We start from the raw sequence: 27825 nt of genomic DNA, 5'->3' as shown, positions 1-27825 counted from the left end.
CTATGAGCTAGGCAGGCGCTAACAGGCGCGAGAAGATAACGCGCGCGAAGGCGCGCCTTGAGCGTTAAAGGAAAAGTCCTATTGAGGAGTGAATGCACAGATGGATGATTGACAGGAGGATAAGATCTGATATCAAGTGAGGAGGTGATCTATTCACTTTCCAGTACACAAAGATAAGGGGAAAGTAAGTACCAGAACCAAAGGAAACCCTTCTGTATTTAAGAATGGAGATTGCGCTAAGCGGCGCGCTCCCGAACCGAGTAACCATATCAACTCTAATTATAACTAAGTTTAAATAGACTTTCTATATGTAGCGCGGACGTCGGACCGAAGATTTTATTAGTTCAATGGACAAGATAGGAATAACGCACCAGCGAATCAGTAAGGACATGGGACGAATGGACAGACAATAGCGCGAAGACCTAGGAGAAGGCGCGCCTAAGTGCGCGCGAGTACGGATAAGGCGCGCGCGAGTGCGCGCAAGACTGGTCCTTAGGATTAGAGCTGTAGCATATAGGAATGTATGGGTAAAGGCCGGATATTCGGCATTGAGACGCACGAGTCTCTACACCGGCTCACCAGAAACATTAGAGTCCTCCACCTCAGGAGTCTTTATGGTGACTGGCAAGCAAGCCGAATCCTCCATCTCTTGGGCTGGACCAGCAGCCAAGTCAGGACACTCATCAGCAGCGATATCTGTGGGGGTCACCGAGGAAGGCGGATCGACAAGGCAGTGAATGTCGGTGATCTTGCCGGCGAGCAGATCGGTGCGGTTATCTTGCGCATCCAAGCACATGTATGCAGCTTGTAGCAGCTGGTCGCCTGCCACCACTTGACCCATCAGAGCCTCGACGGTTGCATGAAGCACAGTGACTTCCATCTTCAGCACTTGCAGTTCCTGGTCATGGGCGACACAGGATGGCGCCAAGATGGATGATGGGCCAGCAGCCACGGGATCGTCCAGCGTTTGGGACGACTCAGGATTGGCAACCGCCAGTGTTGCAGGAGGCGCCAGCTCTTCCTCAACTAATGGGCCGGCATCTGGAGCTGGATCTTCTAGACTGGAAGTTAGCATGTCTTCAGCGCTGTAGAAATGATCTCACCTTGAATCGGTGAAGGGCGGTGCTGGGACTGGGAATGTGCTCGGCAGCCAGCTGAGGACTTGCCTTTGGCTGGGGGAGGATTGGAGCCTTTCTGTTACGAACTAGGATAGTTCTAACAACACCAACTCGACAGAGTTTTAAGCTGTTGAGTTTTGTGAAGTCCTTCAGAAAAGAAGGGGTTCTGTAAAGACTTAGTCAAAGGAGTGCTTCGACTAAGAATGCTAGTTCAGACGACTTAAGATTGGAGGTCTTAAGCGAAGGAAGTTCTGGTAAAACCTAGTAAGATTCAAGTGAAGTTCTACAAAGCTAATACACGTGCTTAAATAAGTCAATATATGCGCACAGACCAAGGTAGTTGTGAGATATAAGTACATAGTCCAAGAAAGGTAAGTGATCATAAATGGAAAGCGTACTATTGAACAAAGAGAACAGAGAAGCGAAAGAAAAGCGTGATTGTAACATTACCCCCCTACTAGGCATAAAGTCACTGACTTTAATCATCTAAGTTAGCATAGTAAATGGGGTCATCGGAATAATCCAAGTCGTCAGAACCTCCCTTCAATCGCTCTGTACAATAGAAGGCCTCTTCTTCCTGACACTGCGCAATGTATTGCTCATCTCTGGTGTTCTCCCAGAGGGCTAATGCGGTATAAAATCCTTCGTCCTTCCAAGTTAGAGTGGTAGGCGTGCTGCCCATATATCTAGGACAATAGAACGAAAGATGTCCAGGACTTAACTCTCTGCATACTCTGCAGTAGTAGTCTGGGCAATGTACTTGACGATGCCCGAGAGTTTTGCAGTATCGGCAAACCCTATTTTCATCTGGGTTAGATGAAGTGGAGCGTAGCGGAGAGGGACCAGGTCATGGGCTTAATGCTTCGTCCGCACTAGTAGCCCGCTTCTTTCCTTTTCCTTTGTAGGACTGCCCATGTGTCCTCTTTCGAAGAGTGGTAGATGGTTTTCGTTCGACAGGGTGCCTACAGGCGACATCTTGTCGTTCCGCCTCCGCGATTAGCTCAGCAGGAGTAGAAGGAGTAGTTGCTCCTAGCGTCTTGACAGGGAAAATCCCATCCTTGAACATATGTGTGGATAACGATTTAGGAATGGTCATTGGAGGATGAATATGAAGTGCTTCGAGCGCGGTTGAAAGATCTTTGATTTCGTAGTAGGAGAGATATTGCTCGTTAGGGTTCACTTCTATTTCTTCCTGAGTAGCGGAGAATGCTTTATAAAGATTTTCTGGATGATTTTGTGTTTCGACGGAGGCGTTAGATGGGGGAGTATTTTCAATAGGGGCATCTACAGGTGGCGTGATTTGTCATTCTATGGGAGGGGATTTATTTTTGTTAAGACCATGCACAAAGGGTAGGACTGATTCTGAGGGGCTTGGCTTCAGCTCATGCGCTGCACCCCTTACCCGAGTATGTGCCCTTAATTTCAGATTGGTGTCCGAGGAAAGTCTGAAGACGTCCGAAGACATCCGAAGGCGCGGGAAACTTCGGAAGGACTTTCCGGATGGGTGCAAGTAACTTCCGGACGAGTGCGGGAAAGTTCCGTAAATTACGATGAGGTTTCGTCCTGATACAGATATGTATAATGGCTACTCGGGACTTGTCCTGAGTAGAAGTAAACAGAGGAAAGGCTGCAAGGACAAAGTCCGAAGCAGAATAGGTCCGGAGGACCGCGGGAAAGATCCGGATGAACTTCCGGAAACTACGGAGGATCAGATGAGCGGATGAGTGGAGTATTGGATAAGCAAAGCTCTGGCCTAGGGAGAAACTCCCTAGGCCTGAGATGGATAACAACTAAGTTGGAAGACTAGAACTGATATGAGGACTTAGAGTGAAGACTAGTGCGAGGACTAATATGATATTCAGACTGAGGTACTACAAGACATATACACGAGTTTATATACTAAGAGAAATAACGGAAGGATCAATAAGCAGAGTCTGAGGCTATGTATGAAGCATATGCAAAGGTTAACAAATGCGAGTCGGGAATGAACATAGGTTAATGGATCAGTAAGCATACCGGTAATAGATATAACCGAGGTACCGGGAACAAGGAATACCGGATAGGCTGTGTTAACGTTATATGCACAGGAAATGAATCAAGAAGCTTATCGTATATCAGATAGGAAATGTATCTATACGTCAGATAGGATCAGATCGGACCAGATCGGATGTGGTCCGGATGAGATGCGTGGATATGCAAGATATAATATTAGGGCAATGGGACAAGGGTGAACGATGCAGGCTAGCTGCGAAGGTAAAGGGATCTGGATGTGGATGTGCGGAGGTGCAGGGATCCGGATGGATAGAGGACTGCAGACATGGATAGGATATCCGAAGGTCCGGATGAGGTGTGGGAATATTATCGGATGTAGGTCCGGAATACGGGATATGACAATTTTCTACATTGAGAGCGGCGATCATGGCTTCTGTGGTTTGCGTGAGACTATTGACAGCAGCCAACAGCTCGTTAGGAATATGAGGAGGAGGTACAGGTACTGCATCGTGGTAAGATGGGGGTGGGTTGTCAGTTGTTCTATTGACAGGGGATGGAGAAGGCGGACGAGCAACGCCTGCTGATCGTTCTGCAATGATATGGATGACAGTTCTAATATCATCTTTAACCTCATCAGGAATAAGACGCAGAGTAAAGTTGCGTATACACCTTTGAAGGTGCATAATGCCATGTCGGACTGATTCGTCCTCGATGAGGCGAGTAAGTCTTTCGATAAGGTCTGTGGCTCTGATGATGTTGACGAGGAGATTAATGGAATATGCATTTCTCTCAAAGAGGATTCTGTTGAGTTCGATGGTGTGTTGGGGACAGAGCATAGCTGCCTTGATGAGGGTGAGATCTTCAGCATTGGTGATAAAGGCTTCATATCGGTCTTCATCATTTGCAAACATAGTGATTGAGAAGGTGGATTCGTAGGGGAGTGTGAAAGAGGTTGGGAAAGACATTCTTGCTGGAGGTTTTGGGTTTGGGTAAAGAGTATATCGTCGATGTAGTTTTTGATTTCAAAGCAAGTTTCTGGCTTTATAGGTGTCGAGGGTCTCCGTGGCATTTCCCAGATTCTCTTCAGGAATCCACTCGTTACTGGTGGAAGAATATCCTTTCCAAGATACCAGGTAACGGCGTCTTTTTCCATTTCCTTTATGCACAAGGATGGCTTCGATTTCGTATTCCTCTTCTTCTTCTAGAATATCAGGTGGTGGTTCTAAGAAGTTCGGACCGTGTTCGTTATTTTCACTATAGGACGATAACTGAGAAGTGTGGAACGTGGGGTGGATCTTCCATTGCGGTGGTAATTGGAGTGTGAAAGTGATCGGAGATAGTACTGTGGAGATGACGAATGGTCCGTATCGTTTCGGAGTGAGTTTCCGAGATGGAAGTTTTAACCTAAGGTTGGTAGAAGATAGCCATACCTTATCTCCAACTTTCCATGGTTGATACTTCTGCCCGAAGGATCTTTCTGTCATTCGTTGCATAGCAATGTTATGACAGGCCACTGCTTCTTCCCTTATCTTTTGGAGAAGTCTTACTCGTTCTTCTGCTGCAGGTATCTTTGATTCAGGGAGAATGTGCGGAAGAGCTTTTGGTTCATATCCCATCATGATGAAAAAGGGGGAAGCGTCTTTTGTAGCATGTTTCCGATGATTGTGGATGAATTCAGCGATAGGGAGATGTTCTACCCATTCGGACGGGTTGTTCTGGCAATATATTCGTAGATAGGTTTCCAGTTCCTGATTTAGCTGTTCTGTTTGTCCGTCGGTCTGTGGATGATACGCAGTGGAAGGGGCGATGGTGTAATCAAGGAGTCGTGCCAATTCTAGCAAGAATTTGGAGAGGAATTGGGGTCCTCTGTCTGATATTACTTTGTCATGGAGACCAAAGTGTTTGAAAACGTGTTTTAGGAAAAGTTTCGCTACTCCTTCGGAAGATATGGTTTTGTGACAAGGGGTAATGATAACCCCCTTACTAAGCCCATGGTCTACCACGACCATGATACTGTCAAATCCCGAGGATACAGGGAGGTCAGTGATGAGATCGACAGAGACCTGTGCAAACGGACGGGTGGCAGTGGCTGCGATAGGAGTTAGGGGAGGGGTGGTAGGGTGGGTATCGACCTTCATTTGCTGGCAAGTCGCGCATACATCAACATATTTCCTAATAAATGTTCCCATGCCGGGCCACCATGCCTCTCATTTGACCAATTCTTCCATTTTAAAATGGCCAGGATGCCCCACGGTAGGATGATCATGGTGCTTCTCTAGGATTCGATGCCGATGATCGGGCGCAATATACGCGCGATTTCTGTAGAAAAGGATATCATCAGAAATCGACCAATCCAAGAGAGAGGATTTCATTGGGGGCAAGCAGAGACCATTCAAGGCATCTTGTGCAGTAATAAAAATAGGATCACGAGTTTTTGAAGATAAAGCAGCTCGAAGATCATCATCGATGAGTCGGATAAACATGGAATCCAGTAGTAATACTGCTTCCTGGTTATCAGCAGATCTGTCATCATGGTCCGGTCATCGTGATAATGCGTCTGGAATGACTAACTTTGATCCAGGAACATGATGTAATTCCAGATCGAAAGTAGTCAAGAATAGCTGTCAATGTGCTTGCCTTCTAGAGAGTCGTTCTGATTTTCGGAAATATAAGAGATTCATGTGATCGGTGAATACAAGGATGGGGAATGGATGTCCTTCTAGATAGTGTCTCCAATGAGAAAGGGCTCGTATTATGGCCAGTAATTCCCTGTCATGGATCGGGTAGTTTCATTCAGCTGGTCCAAACGACTGAGAAAGGTAAGCACATGGATGATAGTTACCATTCTCGTCTGTTTGAAGCAGCACTCCTCCAGAGGCAACAAGAGAGGCATCCATTGCAATAGTGAAGTGTCGAGAAGGATCAGGATTACGGAGCACCGGGTGACTGGTGAAGCATGCCTTGAGTTTTTCAAACATCTGTTGACACAACTGGGTCCAGATGAATATAGTGTCCTTCTTGGTCAAATCGATGAGAGGTTGGGCTATATCTGAGTAATGAGAAATGAAGGTTCGATAGAAGTTACAAAATCCTAGAAAGGAGCGGACTTCTTTTACTGATTGAGGAACAGGCCAGTCTTGTATTCTGTTTGTTTTGTCTTTGTCCATTTCTATGTGCCCCGGTTTAATGATCATGCCCAAATATTCCACTTCTTGAGAGTCGAAGGCACATTTCTCTGGTTTCAAGAACAACTGTTCTTGACGGATCTTTCCTAAAATAATACGAGTTCGTGTTTGATGTTCTTCGATCATGGTGGAAAAGATTAGGATATCGTCCATATAGATAACCAGCCATCCTTCGTTAAGTTCCACTCAGAAGGTGCTATCCATATAGGCTTGGAATGTGGCAGGAGAATTGCATAATCCGAAGAACATAACCGTTGGTTCGAACAATCCTTCTTCAATGATAAATGCCGCTTTCCACCTGTCTTCGGCATGGATACAAATATTGTTATATCCAGATCTGATATCCATTTTAGTGAAGAATTTAGCACCATGTAATCGTTCGACCAAAGATGAAGGAAGTGGAAGGGGATACGCGTTCTTTATCGTCTGGTCGTTAAGGAAGCAATAGTCCTGACATGGGTGAAGTTCTCCGCTCTTTTTTCCTATGAAGAAGAATCCGCTTGCCTGCAGGGATTTTGATTTGACGATAAATCCTTTGGCTAGGTTATCAGCGATAAATTTTTTAACCGCGATTCGCTCATTGTGGGAAAGAGGATAAATTTTGGACATTTTTGGAATGAAACTAGGCTTTGTTTCTATCCAATGATCGATACCGGGTCTTTCCGGGGGAAGTTGATTTAGACCGTCTTTTGCAAATATATCTGAGAAGTCGTGGAGGTAGGAAGGGACTAGTTCTTCGAAGGTTTTCTTTTGTTTGATTTTTTCTTTGGATGCAAATTCTTGAGCTTTATTACTGTACTTTGGCATCTTGTTTGGAATTTCTTCTATTCTTTTGAGGTATTCTCCGTTATCTGTAAGAGCTTCGGAGGATACCGGCGAAGTCGTCCATACATCTTCTTTGGTATTGAATTCTTTAAAGAACGTTTTCTTCGGTCTAGAAGTTTCTTTTACGTACTTTTCTACTTCAGTAGATCTTTCCGTTGCAGGGAGGGAAAGAGTTTGACTGGCCCAGTCAATGGATGGGTTCATCGCTCTGAGCCAGGGGATTCCTAAGAGGATTTGATCTTTAGTTCCTAACTTTGTGATGTTGAACTTTCCGATCATCATTCGTTCATCGATTTTGATGATGAGCGTACAGTATCGCTCTACTGGTCCGCTACTAAAGTAGCTTCCATCTGCGGTCCTGATAAAGAACAGTTTTTCTAGTTTCTTGGTTCGGATCTTGTGCTTCTTTACAAAGTCTTTGGAGATATAGGTTCCGGCTGCTCCGGAATCAATTACTGCATTGGTTTCGACATTTTCTGGACGTGTTCGCGAGACAAGGGTGATTGGGACACGAAGTTCTTTTCTTTCACCTATTGCTTGTATTACATGAATTGGTTCTTCTGGAGATACTACCATTGATGTAGACCTCCTCTTCAAAAATCTTTGTTGACTCGTCTTGCTTCTTCCTCCTTTTCTTCCACTTGTCGAATGGGTGGGGAGGGTCTGTTCTTTTTCTGAGGACATTCCCTAGTGCGATGCCCAATTTGATGGCAGTTAAAAAATTTTCCAATTCGCATGTGCTCCTGCTTTTCGGCTTCGGTAAGCCTACCGATTCTGTCAATTACCATAGCGTTGTAGAAGAGGAATGGGAAGTGGGTGAATATAGGTAGTATGAGATAACTCAAGTAGTCCTCGGTGAGCGAGATATACGTCGGCCCAAGGGGATTGCTACTGAGAAGGTTCCTCTAGGTGTATAAAACGGAGGGAAACACTGAACCGGGCGCTTGGTCAAGCCTGGTTAGGCGTGCGACGATGAGCGATAGCGGCCAATGATAGACGCGTGACTTATAACGGAAGCGCGCGCTTTAAGCGGAAGCGGTGCGCGTGCGGGTGGTGGAGCACAGTGACTCTCAATGAGTCAGAATACTAATGGACAGAGTTTCTAGTAGTGTACGGCGGCAGCGCTCATATTGTACTTAGATACTTTTGAGTTTTTTAGAGGTTAACTTAGACTTATAGTCCAACGATGTGTGGGCAGAAAAAGATCCCTATTACACGATTTATATGCGTCTATATATACTAAGTAATGATAAGCGCTGTCAAGTGTTAAAGCGAACTGAGAAGCGAAGCGGATGCGAGATAATATGTAATAAAGGGTCCATAACGGAAAACATATGAAATATGGCCATAAGCGCCGGAGATATGTTAGAATCAATGAAAATAGAATCGGAATACGCACCGACGAACTGAACGGACATGGAATGGATGGACGGAGGACGTGCGACGGAACTGAGGATGCGCGACTAAGGAGCGACCGGAGCGCTGGCGCTTGCGAGCGGCCGACAATGCGCTTGGGCGCGCTGTGTGAGATATGAGTCGTGCTATGTTGGGAAGTGATAGTAACAATGGGATTTTAGATCCCTGCAAGGCCACAGAGATATTAGTCTCTACAGTGTCTCTGTCTCTAGCGGGGACAAATCGCTGATCTCCAAATCTTCTTTTCTTTTGGGGAAAAAGAACTTGCCCTAATAGATTGGAGCCGCATATAGCAGTTATCCATATCTACGACTGCAGTGATATAGTTGTCTAGGTTCTTCGGAACTCCTCCAGCATTGAATATCTTGGTGAGGAGTCCGGTGTTCAGCCCATTCTGGAAATGGAATATTTTCATGTGTTCTTCTTTGATTTTTGCTTGGGCGAGGAGTCTTTGGAAGTCTGTGATGTAGCTTTGCAGTTCTCCGTTGCCTTGTTTGAGGTGAATGATTCTTGCTAAGGCAGTTCCGGAAGGGTCAATAGCTCCAAAAGCTTTGTCGAATACTTCCATAAATTCTTTCATCGTTCCATATCCTTTCTTTTGTCCAGAGGAGTTGACGTGTTGGGCGTCCATCAGGAATTCTTCTTTCCATAGCAGAGCATTTCCTTTATTCATAAACGAGGTGATAAAGATGATGTTTTCTTGTCGGTTTTGTATAATTCCTCGTTAATGTCCATGTATGCATTGCAGGATAGGATAAAAGATTTAGACTTCTCTCGATCTCCATCAAAGATGGGTGGATGATTAATCTTGTATTCGAATAGTTTCGATGAAGACGACATGTTCAGTGATGGTACGGGAGTACTGAGATTAAGGGCTTGGAAGGTAGGAGTGAGTGAAGTCAGTTTGTTGTTTCTTCTTTGCCTGCGCTAGCTATCTTGCTCAGCCAGGGCTTGTCTGTTCTTCTGTTTCTTTTCTTCGGAACACGTGTGGATACAGGTGTCCTTTTGAAAGACTTGAATCTTTTGTTACGAACTAGGGTTGTTCTAACAACACCGACTCAACAGAGTTTCAAGCTGTTGAGTTTTGTGAAGTCCTTCAGAAAAGAAGGGGTTCTGTAAAGACTTAGTCAAAGGAGTGCTTCGACTAAGAATGCTAGTTCAGACAAATTAAGATTGGAGGTCTTAAGTGAACGAAGTTCTGGTAAAACCTAGTAAGATTCAAGTGAAGTTCTACAAAGCTAATACACGTGCTTAAATAAGTCAATATGTGCGCACGGACCAAGGTAGTTGTGAGATATAAGTACATAGTCCAAGAAAGGTAAGTGATCATAAATGGAAAGCGTACTATTGAACAAAGAGAACAGAGAAGCGAAAGATAAGTGTGATTGTAACACTTTCCCACCACAACGAATCTTGAGGCGGCTGCACAGCGCACAAACCTTCAAGGTCCGGCCGTTATTCTTGTTGATGCCCTGATGGCAGATGAGATCGTGGGCCACACATTGGCCACAGCAAGGAGCCCATGTGGGCGCCGAAGTATCGGCGAACTCATCTTCCATCAAGACGGCACCTGAAAAGTTGGTGGTAATCTGTGCCGATGGTGAGTGAGATAAGGCAACAATGAAAAAAATACGACTCACTTTCTTGACAATCACTGTCGGCTTGATCTGGATGGTGGGTTCTTCATTGGCATCCATCTCTTCCTTGCTGGTGACTTCTACATATTGGCCTGATTTTCGGGCCGGTGGGTCTACAACTGTTGGCTAAAGGTACCATCAATTGAGGCTCATGTCAGAAAAGGTAAAAACTTACTTTATTAGGCGGTGGCGCCAACTCATCCTCATCAAGCTCATCATCAATGGTGATGGTGGCCCTGGACTTGCCGTGCTGCTTCTTGGAGATCACCGGGTGGCTTTGGCTATGGGCACTTGAGGCCCGGGGACACTTGCCACGCTGAGTGCCTTGCCCCCATTCTTTGGCAGGCAAGGAAGGAGGTTGTGAAGGGCCGGCTTCGGGAGACGGCGACCAAGATTCTCCTCGGTAATGGATGGTGGCAGGGAAGAGGGGGTGGCCTTGAATGCAGCGATCATCCCCTCGGATCTGCGACCACACAGGTGGGGTGCTGATCCCGGTGTTGTCGCCGTCGAGGTGCTCCTGTAGTTTGGCAGCAGCCGACAAAATCAAAGATGACAATACTGTCACCCAAGAGCCGTGGGTCATAACTACTTCAGTCTAAAGAGCAATCAGACATGCCACAAATCACAAGAGAAACTGACTTACTATGGCCTGCCCCATCGTGGTGGCAAGTGAGAGATGCTTGGCATCAGCCGGCTGCAACTGGCAGGCTTGCCCAAGGATATGTTCGATCTTGTCAGAAAGATCGCGGTGTAGAGACTCATGCCTCTCATGGCATGATATGGCAGTTTCCACCAAAAAGTACATAGCACGAACTTGTAGTGTCACTCTGTGCGCTACCCGCAGCTATCCCTATATGAGGTGCAGCTTTCCCGCGCAATACGCGCCATGTGCGCACACTTCCTGCGCTTCGCGATGTATATGCGTGCGCGCGTTCCCGCACTTGAGCGCCCTATAGCGCTAGCCATCCAGATGCATCCATCCACTGTATCCATCCACTGTCCTCCAAGTTCTCTAGTGCATATATTTCTGTTTCTCTCATTTGTATATTGTTCCACCTTATTTTTATCATGGACCCTTACTTATATATATCTCTACATACCTACTCGGTAGCGCTTTGGCTCCGCATGACAGCGCTTAGGCGCTATATAAGCACCAGCAGTACATACCATTACTCACTTTTCACTTGACTTTGGACTTTCTAGCTTACCTTACTACCCAACTTTGCACCCACTATCAACCTAGTAGAACATAGTAGAAATCTATTTGTCTACACTTCGCATCTCTCTTTCCTTGTCATTACATCATATCATCACTTAAGCAAGCTTATACTTAGTCTTTATTGTTTCTGCATACATGTGTGCGCTTTCCCGCGCTAATATGTGTGCGTGTTCCCGCGCCTTGCGCGCACCTGCGCTTTCTCGCACTTCACTTCAGCACATACCTCTAGATCTTCGCTGTACTCGCTTCCCCTTTAGGGTTGAACACACTTGCTGTCTCAAGTATAGCAGACTAGGCAACGCGCGACCTACAACATTTACAGATACAACCAGGAGCCTTGTTCACACCTCGCAGTATTGTTGTTTCTACAGTGCGCAGGTGCATGTGAGGCATGAAGGCATGGGAAGGCGTGGGAAAGTGTGCATGTTGTAGAGACTCATGCCTCTCATGGTGTGATATGGCACTTTTCACTAGGGAGTACATAGCATGAACTTGCAGCACCACTCTGTGTGCTATCCACAGTTATTCCTATATGAGGCGCAGCTTTCTTGCGCACCATTCCCACGCTTCGCGATGTATACGCGCGCGTGCATTCCCACGCTTGAGCGCCCTATAGCGCCAGCCATCCAGAAGCATCCATCCACTGTCCACCAAGCCCTTCAGTGCATATATTTCTATTTCTCTCATTTGCATATTGTTCCGTCTTTATTTTTATCATGGACTCTCACTCATATATATCTTTACATACCTACTCGGTAGTGCTTCAGCTCCACATGACCGCGCTTAGGCGTGCTATATAAGCGCCAGCAGTACATACTATTACTTACTTACTTTTCCTACCTTTCACTTACCTTTTCACCCAACTTTACTTACATACTTAATACCTAGAAAGTCGCAGTAGAAATCTATTCATTAACACATTGCATCTCACATTTCTTATCTTGCTTTATATCATCACTTAAGCTTAGTCTCTCATTTCCACATACACACATGTACTTTGCCACGCTTCGCGCATTCGTGCACCTTGCGCGCACCTGCGCTTTCTCACGCTTCGCTTCAGCGCGTACCTCTAGATCTTCGCTCCACTCGCTTCCCCTTTAGGGTTGAACGCACTTGTCTCCTCAAGTAACGCAGACTGGGCAAGGCGCGACCTTACAACTATTTACAGATACAGTCAGGAGCATCATGTGTTCCTCTCAGTATTGTTGTTTCTACAACGTGTATGTGGAAATGAGAGAGTGTAAGAATAAGTTGCTTAAGTGATGATTAGATACTAGACAAGAGATGAGAGATGCGAGGTGTAAACAAATAGATTTCTACTATGTTCTGGTAGGTAGATAGTGGGTGGAAAGTTAAGTGAAGTAAGGTAAGGTGTCCCATAGTATGTACTGCTGGTGCTTAAGTATGGCGCCTAAGCGCTGTCATGCAGAGCCGAAGTGCTTCCGAGTAAGGTATATAAAGATATCTATAAGTAAGGGTCCATGATAAAAATAAAGGTGGAACAATATGCAAATGAGAGAGATGGAAATATATGCACTAGAGAACTTGGTGGACAGTGGATGGATGTGTTCTGGATGGCTGGTGCTATAGGGTGTTCAAACGCGGGAAAGCGCGTGTGCATATACATCACAAAGTGTGGGAAGTGTGCGCGCATTGCGCGGGAAAGCTGCGCCTCATATAGAGATAGCTGTGGGTAGTACACAGAGTGATGCTACAAGTTCGTGCTGTATATTCCTTGGTGAAAACTGCCATATCACACCATAAGAGGCATGAGTCTCTACAGTACCTCCCCCAAAATTGCCTATTGTCCATCCTCTCGCCATTCCTACTATTCGCCTGACTCTCGCAATTCTGATTCTTCTTCAACTCCTCCAGGCTTATCATCCCCCTGGCCTGATGCCGGACATCCACACTTTTCATGCTCTCCATCACAATCACACCTTGTCAAGGAGGAGGAAGAAGGAGAAAAGGAGGAGGAGAGCTTACCCATAGTGATACACTTTGTGAGTTGCAATCGCTAATGTGTTGCTTTCAAGTTGTCACTCATATCTGCTATCTGCAGGAACGAGACTCAGCTGGATCCTATTACTTGTTTGATCAACCAGAAGAAGAAGATAACTCCCACCTCGCGCTTGAGGCAGCCCAGGCCAAATGTAAAGTTTGTCAAGCTCAAAAACACCTGGCTGACTGCCTTTTGGAACAACATCAAATACTTTTCCATATCTGCCGCCATTGGGCAGAAGCTGCGAACAAGCGTCTATTATTGGCTGACCTTAATGTCGGATGCATGCACTCAGAGCGCCGGAGGAAAAGCGGCATCACAATGTTTACTACCATTCGAGCGTGACACTGAGTACTAGTAAGTGCATTTTGCTCTCATACTAGTGTTATTAATCAATTTATTAGATCTAAATAGTTTGTTCTCTCACTGCGCATATGTATATAAATTTGTTGCTAGTATAGTATACTAGTATTATATTTCACATGTGCTACAGTTTGTGTTTCTTGTACTGTTTGTGCGCTTGTGCGACTTGTTTGCTTTTATTCAAATTTATAGTCATTTGTTTGTGTTGTCTGTGAGACCTGTGACGTCCTGTGGGGAATTGTACAGAGTTGTCACAAGTGTGGGAATTGTCACGAAATCAATAGTTTGCTGATGTATTCTATGTGTACGCACCATATCCATTCCCTTGGTTCCAATCACACTTATTTGAGAGACAGGATGCCCCCTGATCAAGGTCTTGCCAATAAGAAGTCTTCAGGGGTCAAAGGTAGAAAGGTTAGACTGACCTATGTCCTCACATCAAATGCGAATGGATCTGAGAAACTGCCACCCCTTATTATTGGGAAAGCAAAGAAGCCTCGAGCCTTTCGAAACAAAATGGGTGCACAGCTTGGCTTCTATTACCAGAATAACACAAAGGCTTGGATGATGATGGCACTATATCAGGAATGGATTCAGCAATGGGATCATGATTTGGGAGTAAAAAACCACAAGATTCTCCTTCTACAAGACAACTTCTCTGATTATATTATCCCTCATGGTCTTCAGAACATCCAGGTTGAGAATTTTCAACCAAATCTCATAGTGCATGTCCAGCCAATGAATCAGGGTATAATTCGATGCTTCAAGGCTCATTATTGTGCAAGATACATTTGACACACAATTGACATTTATGACGGAGGTGTCACTGCCTCTGAAATCTATGACATCAACCAACTACAAGCTATGTGACTTGCTGACATTGCTTGGCGTGATGTGGACACCACAACTATCAGACACTGCTGGCGTAAAACAGGTATCCTGCCTACTACAAACTCTCTCAGTGTACTAGCTCAGCCCATAATTCCAATCTGATCACTCTGTAACATCGATGTTACTGATCCGAATCAAGATCCTGTTGCAAATACAGAGAATGAAGTCAGAAATGCTCTCAATGATCTGCAGGCAACTGGTGTGCTTCGGCCAAGGAACAGGATGGACATTGAGGCCTTACTCAACCTACCTGAGGAGTTGCAGATAATGGAGGAGCCAAGAGACGAAGAAATTGGTCAGGCTGTGTTAGCAGTGAGAAATACTCAGGAGGAAGGGCCCATCAATGGTGGGGATGATGATGTTGAGGATGATTCACCACTTGAACCCTATCCAACACATCACAAGGTGTTTCAGTCAGCATCCATCATCAACAGGTATATTGAGCATCTTGACAATCTCCTTGCATGCAAGTTTGAAGCAATTTTAGCCTCTTTCAGACATCAAATATATTCAGAGGAATCCAGGTCAATGTCTTCCACTCATCTCACTGATTATTTCACTCATATATGATGAAGGACGAGTACACAGATCTCTTCACACTCATCCACTAGCCAGGCCTCAAAAAGATTCAAGGCTGCCATTCATAGCCACTTTCAGTTCATTTTTCTCACACTCTTCCACCAGCCAGGCCTCGAAACAATTTGAGACTTTGAGGCTGCCAATCATAGCCACTTTCAGTCCTTTTTTTCTCACACTCGTCCACCAGCCAGGCCTCAAAGATTCGAGACTTCAAGGCTGTCAATTGTAGCTACTTTCAGCTGTTCAGTTAATTTTGTTCGCTCTTGGACTCCACTTGATTAGAATTGGTGTTTTCCTGATGTTCATACTATATCCCAAATGCACAGTACAAATTTTTTCAGACTTTTAATTGCATTTTTCAATCTATTTTTAATGACATTCTCAAAACCCATACTCTCTCATAACCCATAGCCTGGAGCCATGACCAAGGAGTATGGAATAAGAGGGCTTCAACTGTATTATTAAATATGAGATCCTATGCATGATTTAGTGGGGACAAGCATGGTTCACGTGTCCAATCATTCATTATGAGGTAGTATACTGTACTTATAATGTAGGCCATTTTACCAATGAGTGAAAAATGATTACTAAAAAAGCCAAAACAAAGTTGGAAAAAGTCAAAGTCAAAAGGAGGCACTTACTTTTTGGATGTATAACTGCCTTGTGGCAAGTTGACAGCAAGTTGCAAAAAGGAGGTTCAAGAAATGTGTGAATTTATTGGTGTTCTTTAGGCAAATTGTGTGGGTAGTTGGGATTTATACTAGGAGACAGCAAGAAGTCAAGTTATTGCCATACTGACAGTAATTTTCACTCTAGACCAAGAAGGGTACAATTGTGAGATGATGTCATTGATTTGCATGAGAAGGCAATTTAACATGATGAAGATCAACATTTGAAATGCTGTCTATGAGCAGATATCAAAGACATGTTCTAATACAAAAAATGTGTCACTTGACAGGTCTCCATTCATAAGTGAATTCTAAAGGCAGTTCTTTCAATAGCATGGAGGATCACATATGATTGGACTCAAGGGGGATGTTAGAAATTAATGTTAGAACTGATAAAATGCAGATAAATGTACATTGAGGATTCACTTATGAATGAATTCATTAGGAGTGCATCTGACTGGTCTTAATCAAGCAGTTGATGTGACAGAATTCAAATCTGTCTGCATGGGTTCAAAACCTGCTAAAGATGAAATTAGGAAGTGATTATCAGAGTCAAAATCTGTTTCTCTTGGACTGTGCAGGTTTGAAACCTGCCAGTGATAGCATTTTTATTTTATGAAATCACACCTTGACATTTCATCATGAATGATACATCTTTTTGTCCATGTTAGAACATACCTTGACATTGACTCATGTGTATTTTCATGTTGTTTATATACTTAGAGGAACCTTCTCAGTAGCAATCCCCTTGGGCCAACATTTGCTCGCACACAGAGGACCATCTGAGTTTATCTCACACCACCTATTTACCTACCCTTTACATTCCTCATCTACAGCATTATAGAGACTCGTGCCTCTCATTGTGTGATATGGCAGTTTTTACTAGGGAGTACATGGCATGAACTTGTAGCATCACTCTGTGTGCTATCTACAGCTATTCCTATATGAGGTGCAGCTTTCCCGCGCACACATTCCCATTGAAGGTACAACAATTCAGATGGTGAGTCTGAATAATGTTGGGTCTTGCAGAACCTAGCTGCTATTCAACCCTAAAGGGTTTCTGGACCAGGCTCAAGGCTCAGAGTAGAGGAAATATCATGAAAACTTGCTGATCTCTCAGACTCATACTGGTAACTGGTGAAAAGATAACTTGATTATGTAAGCTACAAAAGTGCCAACATAAGGTAAGGTAAAAACAGTCTCTACCAGCCCAGCCAGAAATGAATCCCTACACTGTGCTTCACAATGTATATGTCCACGCACTTTCCCACACTTGAGTGTCCTATAGCGCCAGCCATCCAGAAGCATCCATACACTGTCCACCAAGTTCTCTAGTGCGTATATTTCCATTTCTCTTATTTGCATATCATTCCACCTGGATTTTTATCATGGACCCTTACTTACATATATCTTTACATACCTTACTTGGTAGCGCTTTGGCTCCGCATGACAGCACTTAGACATCATATATAGGTGCCAGCAGTACATACTATTACTAACTGACTGAACCCCCAAGTACTCACTACCCAGTTCCCTAGAAAGTCACAGTAGCAATCTATTCTCTGACATCCATCTATCTCACCTCACACTCACATCTCTTGTCTTGCATCATATCATCATTTAAGCAAACTCACTCTTAGTCTCTCTCATTTCCGCATACATACATGCACTTTCCTACACTTCATGCAATATGTGCGAGTGTTCCTGCTATAGGGATTTATTTCTGGCTGGGCTGGTAGAGACTGTTTTTACCTTACCTTATGTTGGCACTTTTGTAGCTTACATAATCAAGTTATCTTTTCACCAGTTACCAGTATGAGTCTGAGAGATCAGCAAGTTTTCATGATATTTCCTCTACTCTGAGCCTTGAGCCTGGTCCAGAAACCCTTTAGGGTTGAATAGCAGCTAGGTTCTGCAAGACCCAACATTATTCAGACTCACCATCTGAATTGTTGTACCTTCACCGCACTTCTCACACTTCACATTGACTAACCAGTAGCACCTTAAGTGCATACTTCTAGATTCTTGCTGCACTTGCTTCCCCTTTAGGGTCGAACGCACTTGTTGTCTCAAGTATAGCAGACTAGGCAATGTGCAACCTTATAACATTTATAGATACAGTCAGGAGCCTTGTTTGTCCCTCGCTGTATTGTTGAACCTTCAGCATGTTGCATCACACTGAACAAAGAGATTGAACCAGTCAAGTTAGCACTTGTCAAGGTAAGTGCAGGCAAGAAAAGAAAACACACCATTGAATTCAACATATTCCCCAGGTGCATAAGCTTACATAAAAAAAAAGATCAATGTCTGAGATACTGTCTGTAAGCAAATATTGAAGCCATGTTCTTATAGAAAAAAGTGAGATGTTCAACAGATTTTGACTCTGTTATGACAGTCACATGACTAAACACAACTTTGATTACCCTGCAAGCAAACCAACCATGAGCAAATTTCAAGGTGTGTTTTTATAGAAAATGAATTTTATCATTGGCAGGTTTCAAACCTGTGCAGTCCAAGAGAAACAGATTTGGACTCTGGCGATCACTTGGCAATTTAATCTTTGGTAGGTTTTGAACCCACAAAGACAGATTTAGATTCTGTTGTATTGACTGCTTGGCCAAGATCAGTTAGATGAACTTCCAATGAACTCATTCAGACGTGAACCCTCAAGGTAGTTCTTTCAATAGTATGGTCACCATGATTGATTCTTTTATTCTACTCTTATTGCAAAAGACATCAGATTTCTTCTGGGACTCTTGACTTCAAGACCTGATTATCTAGCAATTGCTCTGAAAAAGTGCTGATGGGAGACCACCATGATGGGCCCATGATGTTTGTAATGTCTTGGGATTAACAACTGGGTCATGAGTGACAACTGACAATGGAAGGATCATGTATGGTTGGACCCAAGGAGGATGTTGAAAATTAATATTAGAACTGACAAAATGCAGATAAATGTACATTGAGGATTCACTTCTGAATGAGCTTGTTTGGAGTGCATCTAACTGGCCTTAGTCAAGCAGTTGATATGACAGAATCTAAATCTGTTTGTGTGGGTTCAAAACCTACCAAATATTAAATAGCCAAGTGTTTTCCAGAGTCAAAATCTGTTTCTCTTGGACTGTGCAGGTTTGAAACCCACCAATAATAATATTTTTTATTTTATGAAATCATACTACCAGTGAGATGGAGCTCTTAGGAAAGTACACATGAGTCCAAATTGAGGTGTGTTCTAACAGGAAAAAAAACATACATCATTCATGAGGAAATGTCAAGGTGTAATTTCATGCAATAAATGTGATAATTGGCAGGTTTCAAACCCACAAAGTCCAAGAGAAACAGATTTTGACTCTGATAACAACTTGACTAAGAGCAATGAAGATCAGTGTCTGAGATGCTGTCTATGAGCAAATATTCAAGGCATGTTCTAATAGAAAAAATGCAACATTCAACAGCTTTCAAACCTGTTGCATTCCAACGGAAACAGATTTTGATTCTGTTATGACAACTACTTGGCTAAACACAACTCTGTTGAGCTTTTAAGCAAACTGACTATGAGCATATATCAAGATGCCTTTTTATAGAAGATGAAAATTATCCTTGGCTGGTTTTAAACCTGTGTAGTTCAAGAGAAACAGATTTTAACTCTAGTCATCTCTTGACAATTTCATCTTTGGCAGGTTTTGAACCCATGCAGACAGATTTAGATTCTATTGCATTAACTGCTTGGCTAAGAGCAGTTGTATTTAATTCCAATGAACCCATTTAGAAGTAAGTCCTCAAGGCACATTTATCTGCATTTTGTCAGTTCTTTCAATAGCATGGTCACTGTTGATTCTTTTATCCTGCTTTTATTGCAGAAGACATCAGACTTCTTCTGAGACTCTTGACTTCAAGACCTGATTATCTAGCAATTGCTCTGAAAAAGTGCTGATGGAAGATCACTATGGTTAGTGATGTGGATGGCCTGGCCTGAGATTATGAAAAGCCAAAGCTGCCAGCTTAGGCCGTGGCTTATGTCATATACTGACTGTGCCTGCAGCACTCCAAACTACTTACTTGATGACCGTGGACTGTACCTTTAACATATGGCTTCTATCTCACTTTGGCCTTTGAATCACTTTCCTTGTGTATTTCCATGGGCCAATATATTAGTATGTCAATTAATTACAGTAAGTCACACATTCTTTCCAAGCTTGACATAATTCATTTTGGTGTTAGCAACTGCTCCTTTGCAAGTTTCTTGTGATTTACAAGCTCAGTGACCATCAGATTTGTTTTGAGACAAATATATGCCTCCATCATGATGGCACATCTTTTGTATCGACCTTCTACTACTTGCCTCTGATGGCTGGAACTGTCCACACAAATAGCAACGATGAATGTCATGTGTGCCCAGTCCGATGAACTAAGCCCACTGCTATCCTCCTCCAACATTCTGAGAAGGCAGCTTTCCTATGTCTCCTCTCCCTCATTCTCCTCCTCACCTTCTTCCCTCCTCCTGCTCTCATCTATCGTTCATATTCATCTGAGCCATGTCAACAGTTGCTGACATGGACTGGGTGTTTGCACATGGTGTTTGTAGTGTTGGGAATGGTGTGGTGGAGCTTGCCCATGTTGATATCCCACAACCTGACTCCACCATTATCACTCCCACTGACCGCCTTCTTCTCCTTCAGACACAATGCTATGGTTCACACTTTGATTTCTCCGTCCCACCAGTCGTTCATATACATGGACAAAGACTTACCAATCCTCCATTTTCTGCTTTTGATTGAAATATGTTATAGTTGCCTTGCTATATCATGGAAGCATCATGCAGCCACGCTGCATCATTTACATCACTAATCTTTATAACTTGCATGTCAGGCATATCTACATGTTCAACTCACAATCAAAGTCTTGGGTGGCACATGTCACAAAGAAGCCGCCGATATTCCACCACTGCTCTTAACAAATTTCCTACTCAAGTTGTGGCTCAGGCCAAAGCCAGCTGTCATTTGTGGCTTTGGCCTGGCTTGGATTTTTTGTAGGCCAGAGCTGTTTGAAGCCAGGCCAAAGCTATGGCTTTTGGGCCAAGCTGGGCCAGAACATCACTAACTATGGTGGGCCCATAATGTTTGTGATGTCTTGGTATTAATGTCTGAGCCACAAATGACAAATAACAATGGAAGGATCACATATGATTGGGCCCAAGAGGAATATTAGAAATTAACATCTGTATCCAGCATGATGAGGTGAAATATCATGGCTGGGATGAAGGTGATAATGTACGAATGCAAGGGTTGGACCTTCTCAGGCTTAGACATCAAATTCTATCTCATCCAACCAGGCCCAAAGATTTATTTGTGCAAAATATTCATCTTCTTTTATCTCATCTACCACTAATGATCTCAAGCTTGATTGATATTGCTGTTGGTTTCATGCACAGATTAGGAATATTTCTTGCTAAAAAATACCAGAGGCAAATGCAAGTATCCTTGATGCAAACTCAGAATGATAAGTACAAAAACAATTCAATTCTCTTCAAAGGTCTCGACTTGGTTGAAGAACAAGAGCAGATTACACATCAAGTTTGATTCTAATGACCTGAGGAATGAGGAAGAATACACATCTATCAAGGCTGAGATTCAAGGCAAAGATTCAAGCTGTATTTGAGATCTTTCATCATCTTATTGCTCTCCTCTTGCTTTTTGAAAGTGCTGTATTGCATTCTGTATTCAATTCATCTATTTAGCTAAGGGAAAACATTGCGAGTAACAGGGAACGGTAGACTTGCCTTGCAGATTCACTTCTTAATGGTCTCTTTAAAGATGTATCTAACTGGTGTTAGTCAAACAGTTCCTGCAACAGAATTCAAATATGTTTCAAATCTGTGTGTAGGTTCAAAACCTCCTAAAGATGAAATTCCAAGTGATTGTCAGAGTCAAAATCTGTTTCTCTTGGAATGTGTGAGTTTGAAACCTGCCAATGATAAAATTCATTTTTTTATTAAAACCACACCTTAACATATGCTCATGGTCGGTTTGCTTACAAGCTCATCAGAGTTGTGTTTAGCATGTAGTCGTCCTGACAGAATAGACATCTGTTTCTGTTGGAGTGCAACAGGTTTAAAACCTGTTGAACATCACATATTTTTCATAAGAACATGCCTTGAATATCTGCTCATAGACAGTATCTCAGACATTGATCTTTATCAGCCTTAGTCAAGTTGTCACCAGAGTCAAAATCTGTTTCTCTTGGACTTTGCAACTTAAATCTATACAACACAAAGCCTACTACAACTGCACCCACTGTCTCAGCTTTATATATTATTGTCCATTTCTATATCAGACCACATGGCAATACAATCAATACTTTACAACATGTTTGGTTGCATTGTAGAGACTCACATCTCTATATCCTTATAGAGGTCTATTTTCATATTATTCTAAGCACTTCCATAGTGCAGTGTGACTTGTATGTCATTCAGTGCACCTGGTACTTCAATGCACACTTACTAGCACGAGTACTTTTGTTGTGCATCAGTTTGTGCACCTTTAGCTCAATCACTTGTCCTCTTTCTGTCCATTCCATGCATGTTTTGGTTTGTCAGTGCATATTACCATTCCATTCCCATATATTCTGACAACATCTCTGACACTATGCACAAACATATTGTATCTTTATGTCATGGACACTTACTTACATATTTGCTTTGCTTCTGACTTGCTTCCATGCTCTGAGATCACACTTAGAATTACCTACATAGCACCATGTATTATTTACCTCTTAACAAGTTTCCACCATCATCCTGCAGATCGTCCAACTCAAGTCTAAATTCTGCCATGCTATAACCATTTCTCAACAAATTCTAAGTGTGTTCTCAGTGTGCAGAAGCAAGTCGGAAGTGCAGCAAATAGGCAAAAATATGTAGGTCACTTCTGAATACGTTCATTGGAAGCACATTTAACTGGTCTTAGCCAAGCAGTTGATACAACAGAATCTAAATCTGTTTGCATGGGTTCAAAACCTGCTAAAGATAAATTTGTCAAGTGATTACCAGAGTCAAAACCCATTTCTCTTGGACTGTGCAGGTTTGAAACCTGCCAGTGATCAAATTTATTTTCTATGAAAACATACCTTAAAATTTGCTTGTGGTCGGTTTGCTTGCAAGCTGATCATAGTTGTGTTAAGCCAAGTGGCTGTCATAACAGAATCAAAATCTATTTCCGTCAGAGTGCAACAAGTTTGAAACTTGTCAAATGTTGTATTTTTTTCTCCAAGAACATGTCTTGAATATTTGCTCATAGACAGCATCTCAGACATTGATCTTCATTGATCCAATAACAACATTTTTATTCTATGAAATCCAAAATGGTGGAATGTGATGAATCACAAGTTAATGCAAAGACACATCATTATACAGATTACAAACCTGCTAGTTCAAGAGAAATATATTTTGACTCTGGCAATCACTTGAATAAGCACAATAAAGAATCTCAGCCTCAATATATCTGTATTTTTCCTAATTCCTCAGGTTATTAGGATCAAACTTGAAAGTCTCAATGTATAATCTGCTCTTTTTCTTCTCAAGACCTTTAGAAAGAATTATATTGTTATTATACTCATCCTTCCGAGTTTGCATCAGGACTTTGGTCATACATTGAACTCTGTGTCAAAAATACACTGTGCAATCCTTTTATTGTCAGTTTTCACTCATGGACCCACCATGGTGGCCTTCCATCAGCACTTTTTCAGGGAAATTGTTAGATAAACAGGTCTTGAAGTTAAGAGCCCCAGCAAGAGTCTATGTCTTTTGCAAAAAGAGTAGGATAAAAAATCAACAGTGACCATGCTATTGAAAGAGCTGACAAAATGCAGATAAATGTACCTTGAGAACTTGCTTCTGAATGAATTCATTGGAAGTAAATCTAACTGGTCTTAGCCAAGCAATAGATGCAACAGAATCTAAATCTGTCTGTGTAGGTTCAAAACCCACTAAAGATGAAGTTTTCAAGTGATCACCAGAGTCGAAATCTGTTTCTTTTGAACAGCACAGGTTTGAAACCTGCTTATGATAATATTTTTGTTATATGAAATCACACCCTGACATTTCTTCATGAATCATTTTCTCAAAAACAGTTTTAGCAGTGTCATTGCCACAATAGATTCAAAATCTGATTGTCCTAGACTGAGCAGGTTTGAAACCTATATAATTATATCTTTTTTCATTGAAATATACCTTGAACATTTGCTCATGAATGATTGTTACAACAGAATTGAAGTCTGTTTATCTTGAACTGTGCATGCTTGAGATATGCTGAGTGATACATATTTTTGACCTGCTCAGTTTAGGATAATCAGATTTTGACTTTGATGAATCATGAACTAGAAACAAGGAAGATAAAAGTCTGAGAAACCATCCATGAGCAAATATTCAATTAAGCATGTTGCAACATGAAAAAGAAATGTATCATTCAATTGGGCTCAAGGAGGATGTCAGAAATTGATGGTAGAACTGAAAAAATACAGATAAATGTACCTTAAGGATTCACTTCCAAATAGATTCATTGGTAGTGCATCTGACTGGTCTTAGCCAAGCAGTTGATGGAACAGAATCCAAATCAGTCTGTGTGGGTTCAAAACCTGCTAAAGATGAAATTATCAAGTGATTATCAGAGTCAAAATCTGTTTTTCTTGAACTGTGCAGCCTTGAAACCTACAAATGATAACATTTTTATTTTATAAAAATGCACCTTGGCAGTCTGAAACTCATTGAATGCTGCATTTTTTCTAGCTCAATTGAAAATTTGCTCATGGACAGTTTCTCAGACTTTGATCTTTATGGGTCCTATTTCAGTGGTTATCAAAGTCATAATGCCACCAGAAAATTGAGGCCTTCCAATTCATTTTAAGATTCATGTGGAAATGTGAAGGTGTGATTGCATAGAATAACAATAAAAATGTTATCATTGGTAGATTTCAAACCTGCACAGGTCAAGAGAAACAGATTTTGACTCTAGTAACAACTTGACTAAGACCAATGAAGATCAACATTTGGAATGCTGTCTATGAGCAGATATTGAAGATATGTTCTAATACAAAAAATGTGTCACTTGACAGGTTTCCATTCATAAGTGAATTCTAAAGGCAGTTCTTTCAATAGCATGGAGGATCACATATGATTGGACTTAAGGGGGATGTTAGAAATTAATGTTAGAACTGACAAAATGCAGATAAATGTACATTGAGGATTCACCTGTGAATGGATTCATTAGGAGTACATCTGACTGGTCTTAATCAAGCAGTTGATGTGACAGAATTCAAATCTGTCTGCATGGGTTCAAAACCTGCTAAAGATGAAATTAGGAAGTGATCATCAGAGTCAAAATCTGTTTCTCTTGGACTGTGCAGGTTTGAAACCTGCCAGTGATAGCATTTTTATTTTATGAAATCACACCTTGACATTTTGTTATGAATGATATATGTTTTTCCCTGTTAGAACACACCTTGACATTGACTCATGTGTATTTTCATGTTGTAGCTTGCACAGAAGATTCAACAATACAGCGAGGCACAATGAGGCTCCAGACTGTATTTATAAAAGATGTTGTAAGGTCATGTGTTGCCTAGTCTGCAATATTTGAGACGACAAGTGTGTTTGATCCTAAAGGGGATGCAAGTGCAGCAAGGATCTAGAAGTATGCGCTGAAGGTGCTACTGGTCTGCCAATGTGAAGCGCGAGAAAGTGCAGGTGCGTGCAAGGCGCGCAAAGGTGCAGGAACATGCTGTAGGGATTCATTTCTGGCTGGGCTGGTAGAGACTGTTTTTACCTTACCTTATGTTGGCACTTTTGTAGCTTACATAATCAAGTTATCTTTTCACCAGTATCAGTATGAGTCTAAGTGCTCAGCAAGTTTTCATGATATTTCCTCTCCTCTGAGCCTTGAGCCTGGTCCAGAAACCCTTTAGGGTTGAATAGCAGCTAGGTTCTGCAAGACCCAACATTGTTCAGACTCACCATCTGAATTGTTGTACCTTCAATGCGCATGTATGTAGAATCAAGAGAGACTAAGAGTAAGTTTGCTTAAATGATGATATGATGCAAGACAAGAGATGTGAGTGCGAGGTGAGACAAGAGGAGTGCGAAAACGTAACTTGTGATATACACCTGGTAAAACTTGCACGCGAGTACTACTACTGTGACAGCATGACCGTAACGTTAATTAGACCAAATATGGTAGCTGTTTCGATCGCTTCTTGTAGAGTAAAACAGCGAGAATCTATGTGAATACAAAGCAATAGCGGAGGCGATAGCATCGAACACAATGACATGTAATGAAAGCAAGTGTGCATACGGCAAATGGGCGAATCAGAGCAAACATCAACGGATCAAAAAACACTAGTGAATGTGAAGCAAAGGATGGAACAGTCAATTCAACGAAGTGAGAGCAGTTTGAAGGCGGGAAACAGATGTGCGAGCATGTTTGGAAGGTAAAGACCCTGATGATTCAAGTGCGGGCCGTTTAGCGCCCCGAGAACCTGATGCTTGCATGTTCTCCTTGTCGAGCTCAGACGCAGCAGCAAAGGAAGATTGCCAGCGATCCTTCAGAATGCGCACGACACTCTGTTCGAGATCTGTGAGTTTCATCGCCTTCCAAACAGCCGGAGGTAACATGACACCACCCTCCCTTCGTCCAGGCACGATGTACTCCTTGTGCAGATGTACAACATGGTTGGGCATATTGTAGCGCCACACAGCCTCCACAGCAATCGCCTGCGGCTTTTGTGACGTCTTACCAGGTTCGGGAGGGAGAGCTGGATGGCAGAGATCACATTTTACAGGGATGTTTCTACATGGCTGATTCTTTGAACCTGAGTCCGCGAATCCGTACTTGAATTTGTGCTGGAACATGCACTTTGTGTCCCATGTTGGTGTGCCGTTCACTGGAACCTTGATGGTGATGGTGCACTCGGGTATTCCAGATCTGCCGCAGAAGCCACATGGCATCATGTCGCCAACCTTACATATAATATTAATACAACGAACTGTAACGAAAAAAAACACATACCTGCTCCTTTAGAACGACCTCCTCAGGTACATTGCTTGATGCGCAGAGAATATGTTTGCCAATGTGAGAACACATGTTGGTGACTTTGGCCAGACAGAGGGGGCATGTTTCAACTATCTAGATATGTTTTAAAGTAGTATAAACACCCCCCCTTCAGTCTTCAGCAAATGATTTGGTAAAGTTTTGATGCCGCTATCGAGGAACTCAGAACCTATGTTTTGAAAGTTCAGTGGCTGTATATTTAAGGTTTACAAGCTGACTAATATTGAGCCCTATGTTCGGCATTCTCCTTTTACACTCCTCTTGAGGTGAGATAGATGGATCTCAGAGAATAGATTGCTACTGCGACTTTCTAGGGAAGTGGGTAGTGAGTACTTGGGGGTTATCTCTAATATATTTCCTGTTCATGGTATGTACTGCTGGCACTTAAGTATGGTGCCTAAGCACTATCATGCAGAGCCGAAGTGCTACCGAGTGTTACGAATTCAGATAGAGTCTTCCATAACAGCTTCAATAAAGGAGATCAAGAGTACGGTATCGGGTAATGATGACTAGAGGTAGAACTCTAGCGAAATGATCGAGTAAAGGCTAGTCTCTTTGCAAAGAGCTAGATCAGGAGGCACCCTCAGGTCCTAGTCAAGTATCAGGGAGAACTGAGTAGATTCAAGTTAAGGAAATGTACAAGAGGTAGCTAGGGTTTATATACGTAGAGAGAAGTGCACAGACCAGTCTATGAGGCATTGTAGAAGTACAAGAAAAGGAAGTCAGAGATAAGGGAAGTCCTCATGGTCGACATGAGGCGGACTAGAAGTGAAACGGGAATCAAGAAGATGATACATGGATAGTCCTGCAGGTGTGATAGAAGAGAAAATGATG

The 27825-nt window shown here is 42.7% G+C and overlaps 4 protein-coding genes across 4 annotated transcripts; 1 reads left to right on the top strand and 3 right to left on the bottom strand.

Annotated features, from left to right (window-relative positions):
• Positions 1 to 565: 565 nt before the first annotated feature.
• On the bottom strand, positions 566 to 1075 carry F5891DRAFT_1185031 (uncharacterized protein; the record flags this gene model as incomplete). The annotated part of the gene is made up of 1 exon (XM_041366510.1): positions 566 to 1075. One exon carries the CDS (start codon positions 1073 to 1075, stop codon positions 566 to 568), a length of 510 nt encoding a protein of 169 aa, XP_041229649.1.
• Positions 1076 to 9663: 8588 nt separating this feature from the next.
• On the bottom strand, positions 9664 to 10978 carry F5891DRAFT_1185025 (uncharacterized protein; the record flags this gene model as incomplete). Its single annotated transcript, XM_041366509.1, has 5 exons — positions 9664 to 9744; positions 9976 to 10125; positions 10177 to 10299; positions 10349 to 10768; positions 10817 to 10978. The coding sequence occupies 5 exons, from the start codon at positions 10976 to 10978 to the stop codon at positions 9664 to 9666; spliced, it is 936 nt and encodes a 311-aa protein (XP_041229648.1).
• A 3856-nt stretch (positions 10979 to 14834) lies between these two features.
• On the top strand, positions 14835 to 15218 carry F5891DRAFT_946562 (uncharacterized protein; the record flags this gene model as incomplete). Its single annotated transcript, XM_041374684.1, has 1 exon — positions 14835 to 15218. A coding segment is annotated over one exon (384 nt), but the record flags the coding sequence as incomplete, so codon positions are not given.
• An 11091-nt stretch (positions 15219 to 26309) lies between these two features.
• Positions 26310 to 27024, bottom strand: F5891DRAFT_1185022 (uncharacterized protein; the record flags this gene model as incomplete). The annotated part of the gene is made up of 2 exons (XM_041366508.1): positions 26310 to 26900; positions 26950 to 27024. The coding sequence occupies 2 exons, from the start codon at positions 27022 to 27024 to the stop codon at positions 26310 to 26312; spliced, it is 666 nt and encodes a 221-aa protein (XP_041229646.1).
• Between the last annotated feature and the right edge of the window lie 801 nt (positions 27025 to 27825).

This window comes from Suillus fuscotomentosus (assembly GCF_016647785.1).
Source record: "Suillus fuscotomentosus strain FC203 chromosome Unknown F5891scaffold_11, whole genome shotgun sequence".
Classification (NCBI taxonomy): domain Eukaryota; kingdom Fungi; phylum Basidiomycota; class Agaricomycetes; order Boletales; family Suillaceae; genus Suillus; species Suillus fuscotomentosus.
This window is presented reverse-complemented; position numbering and strand designations above follow the sequence as displayed.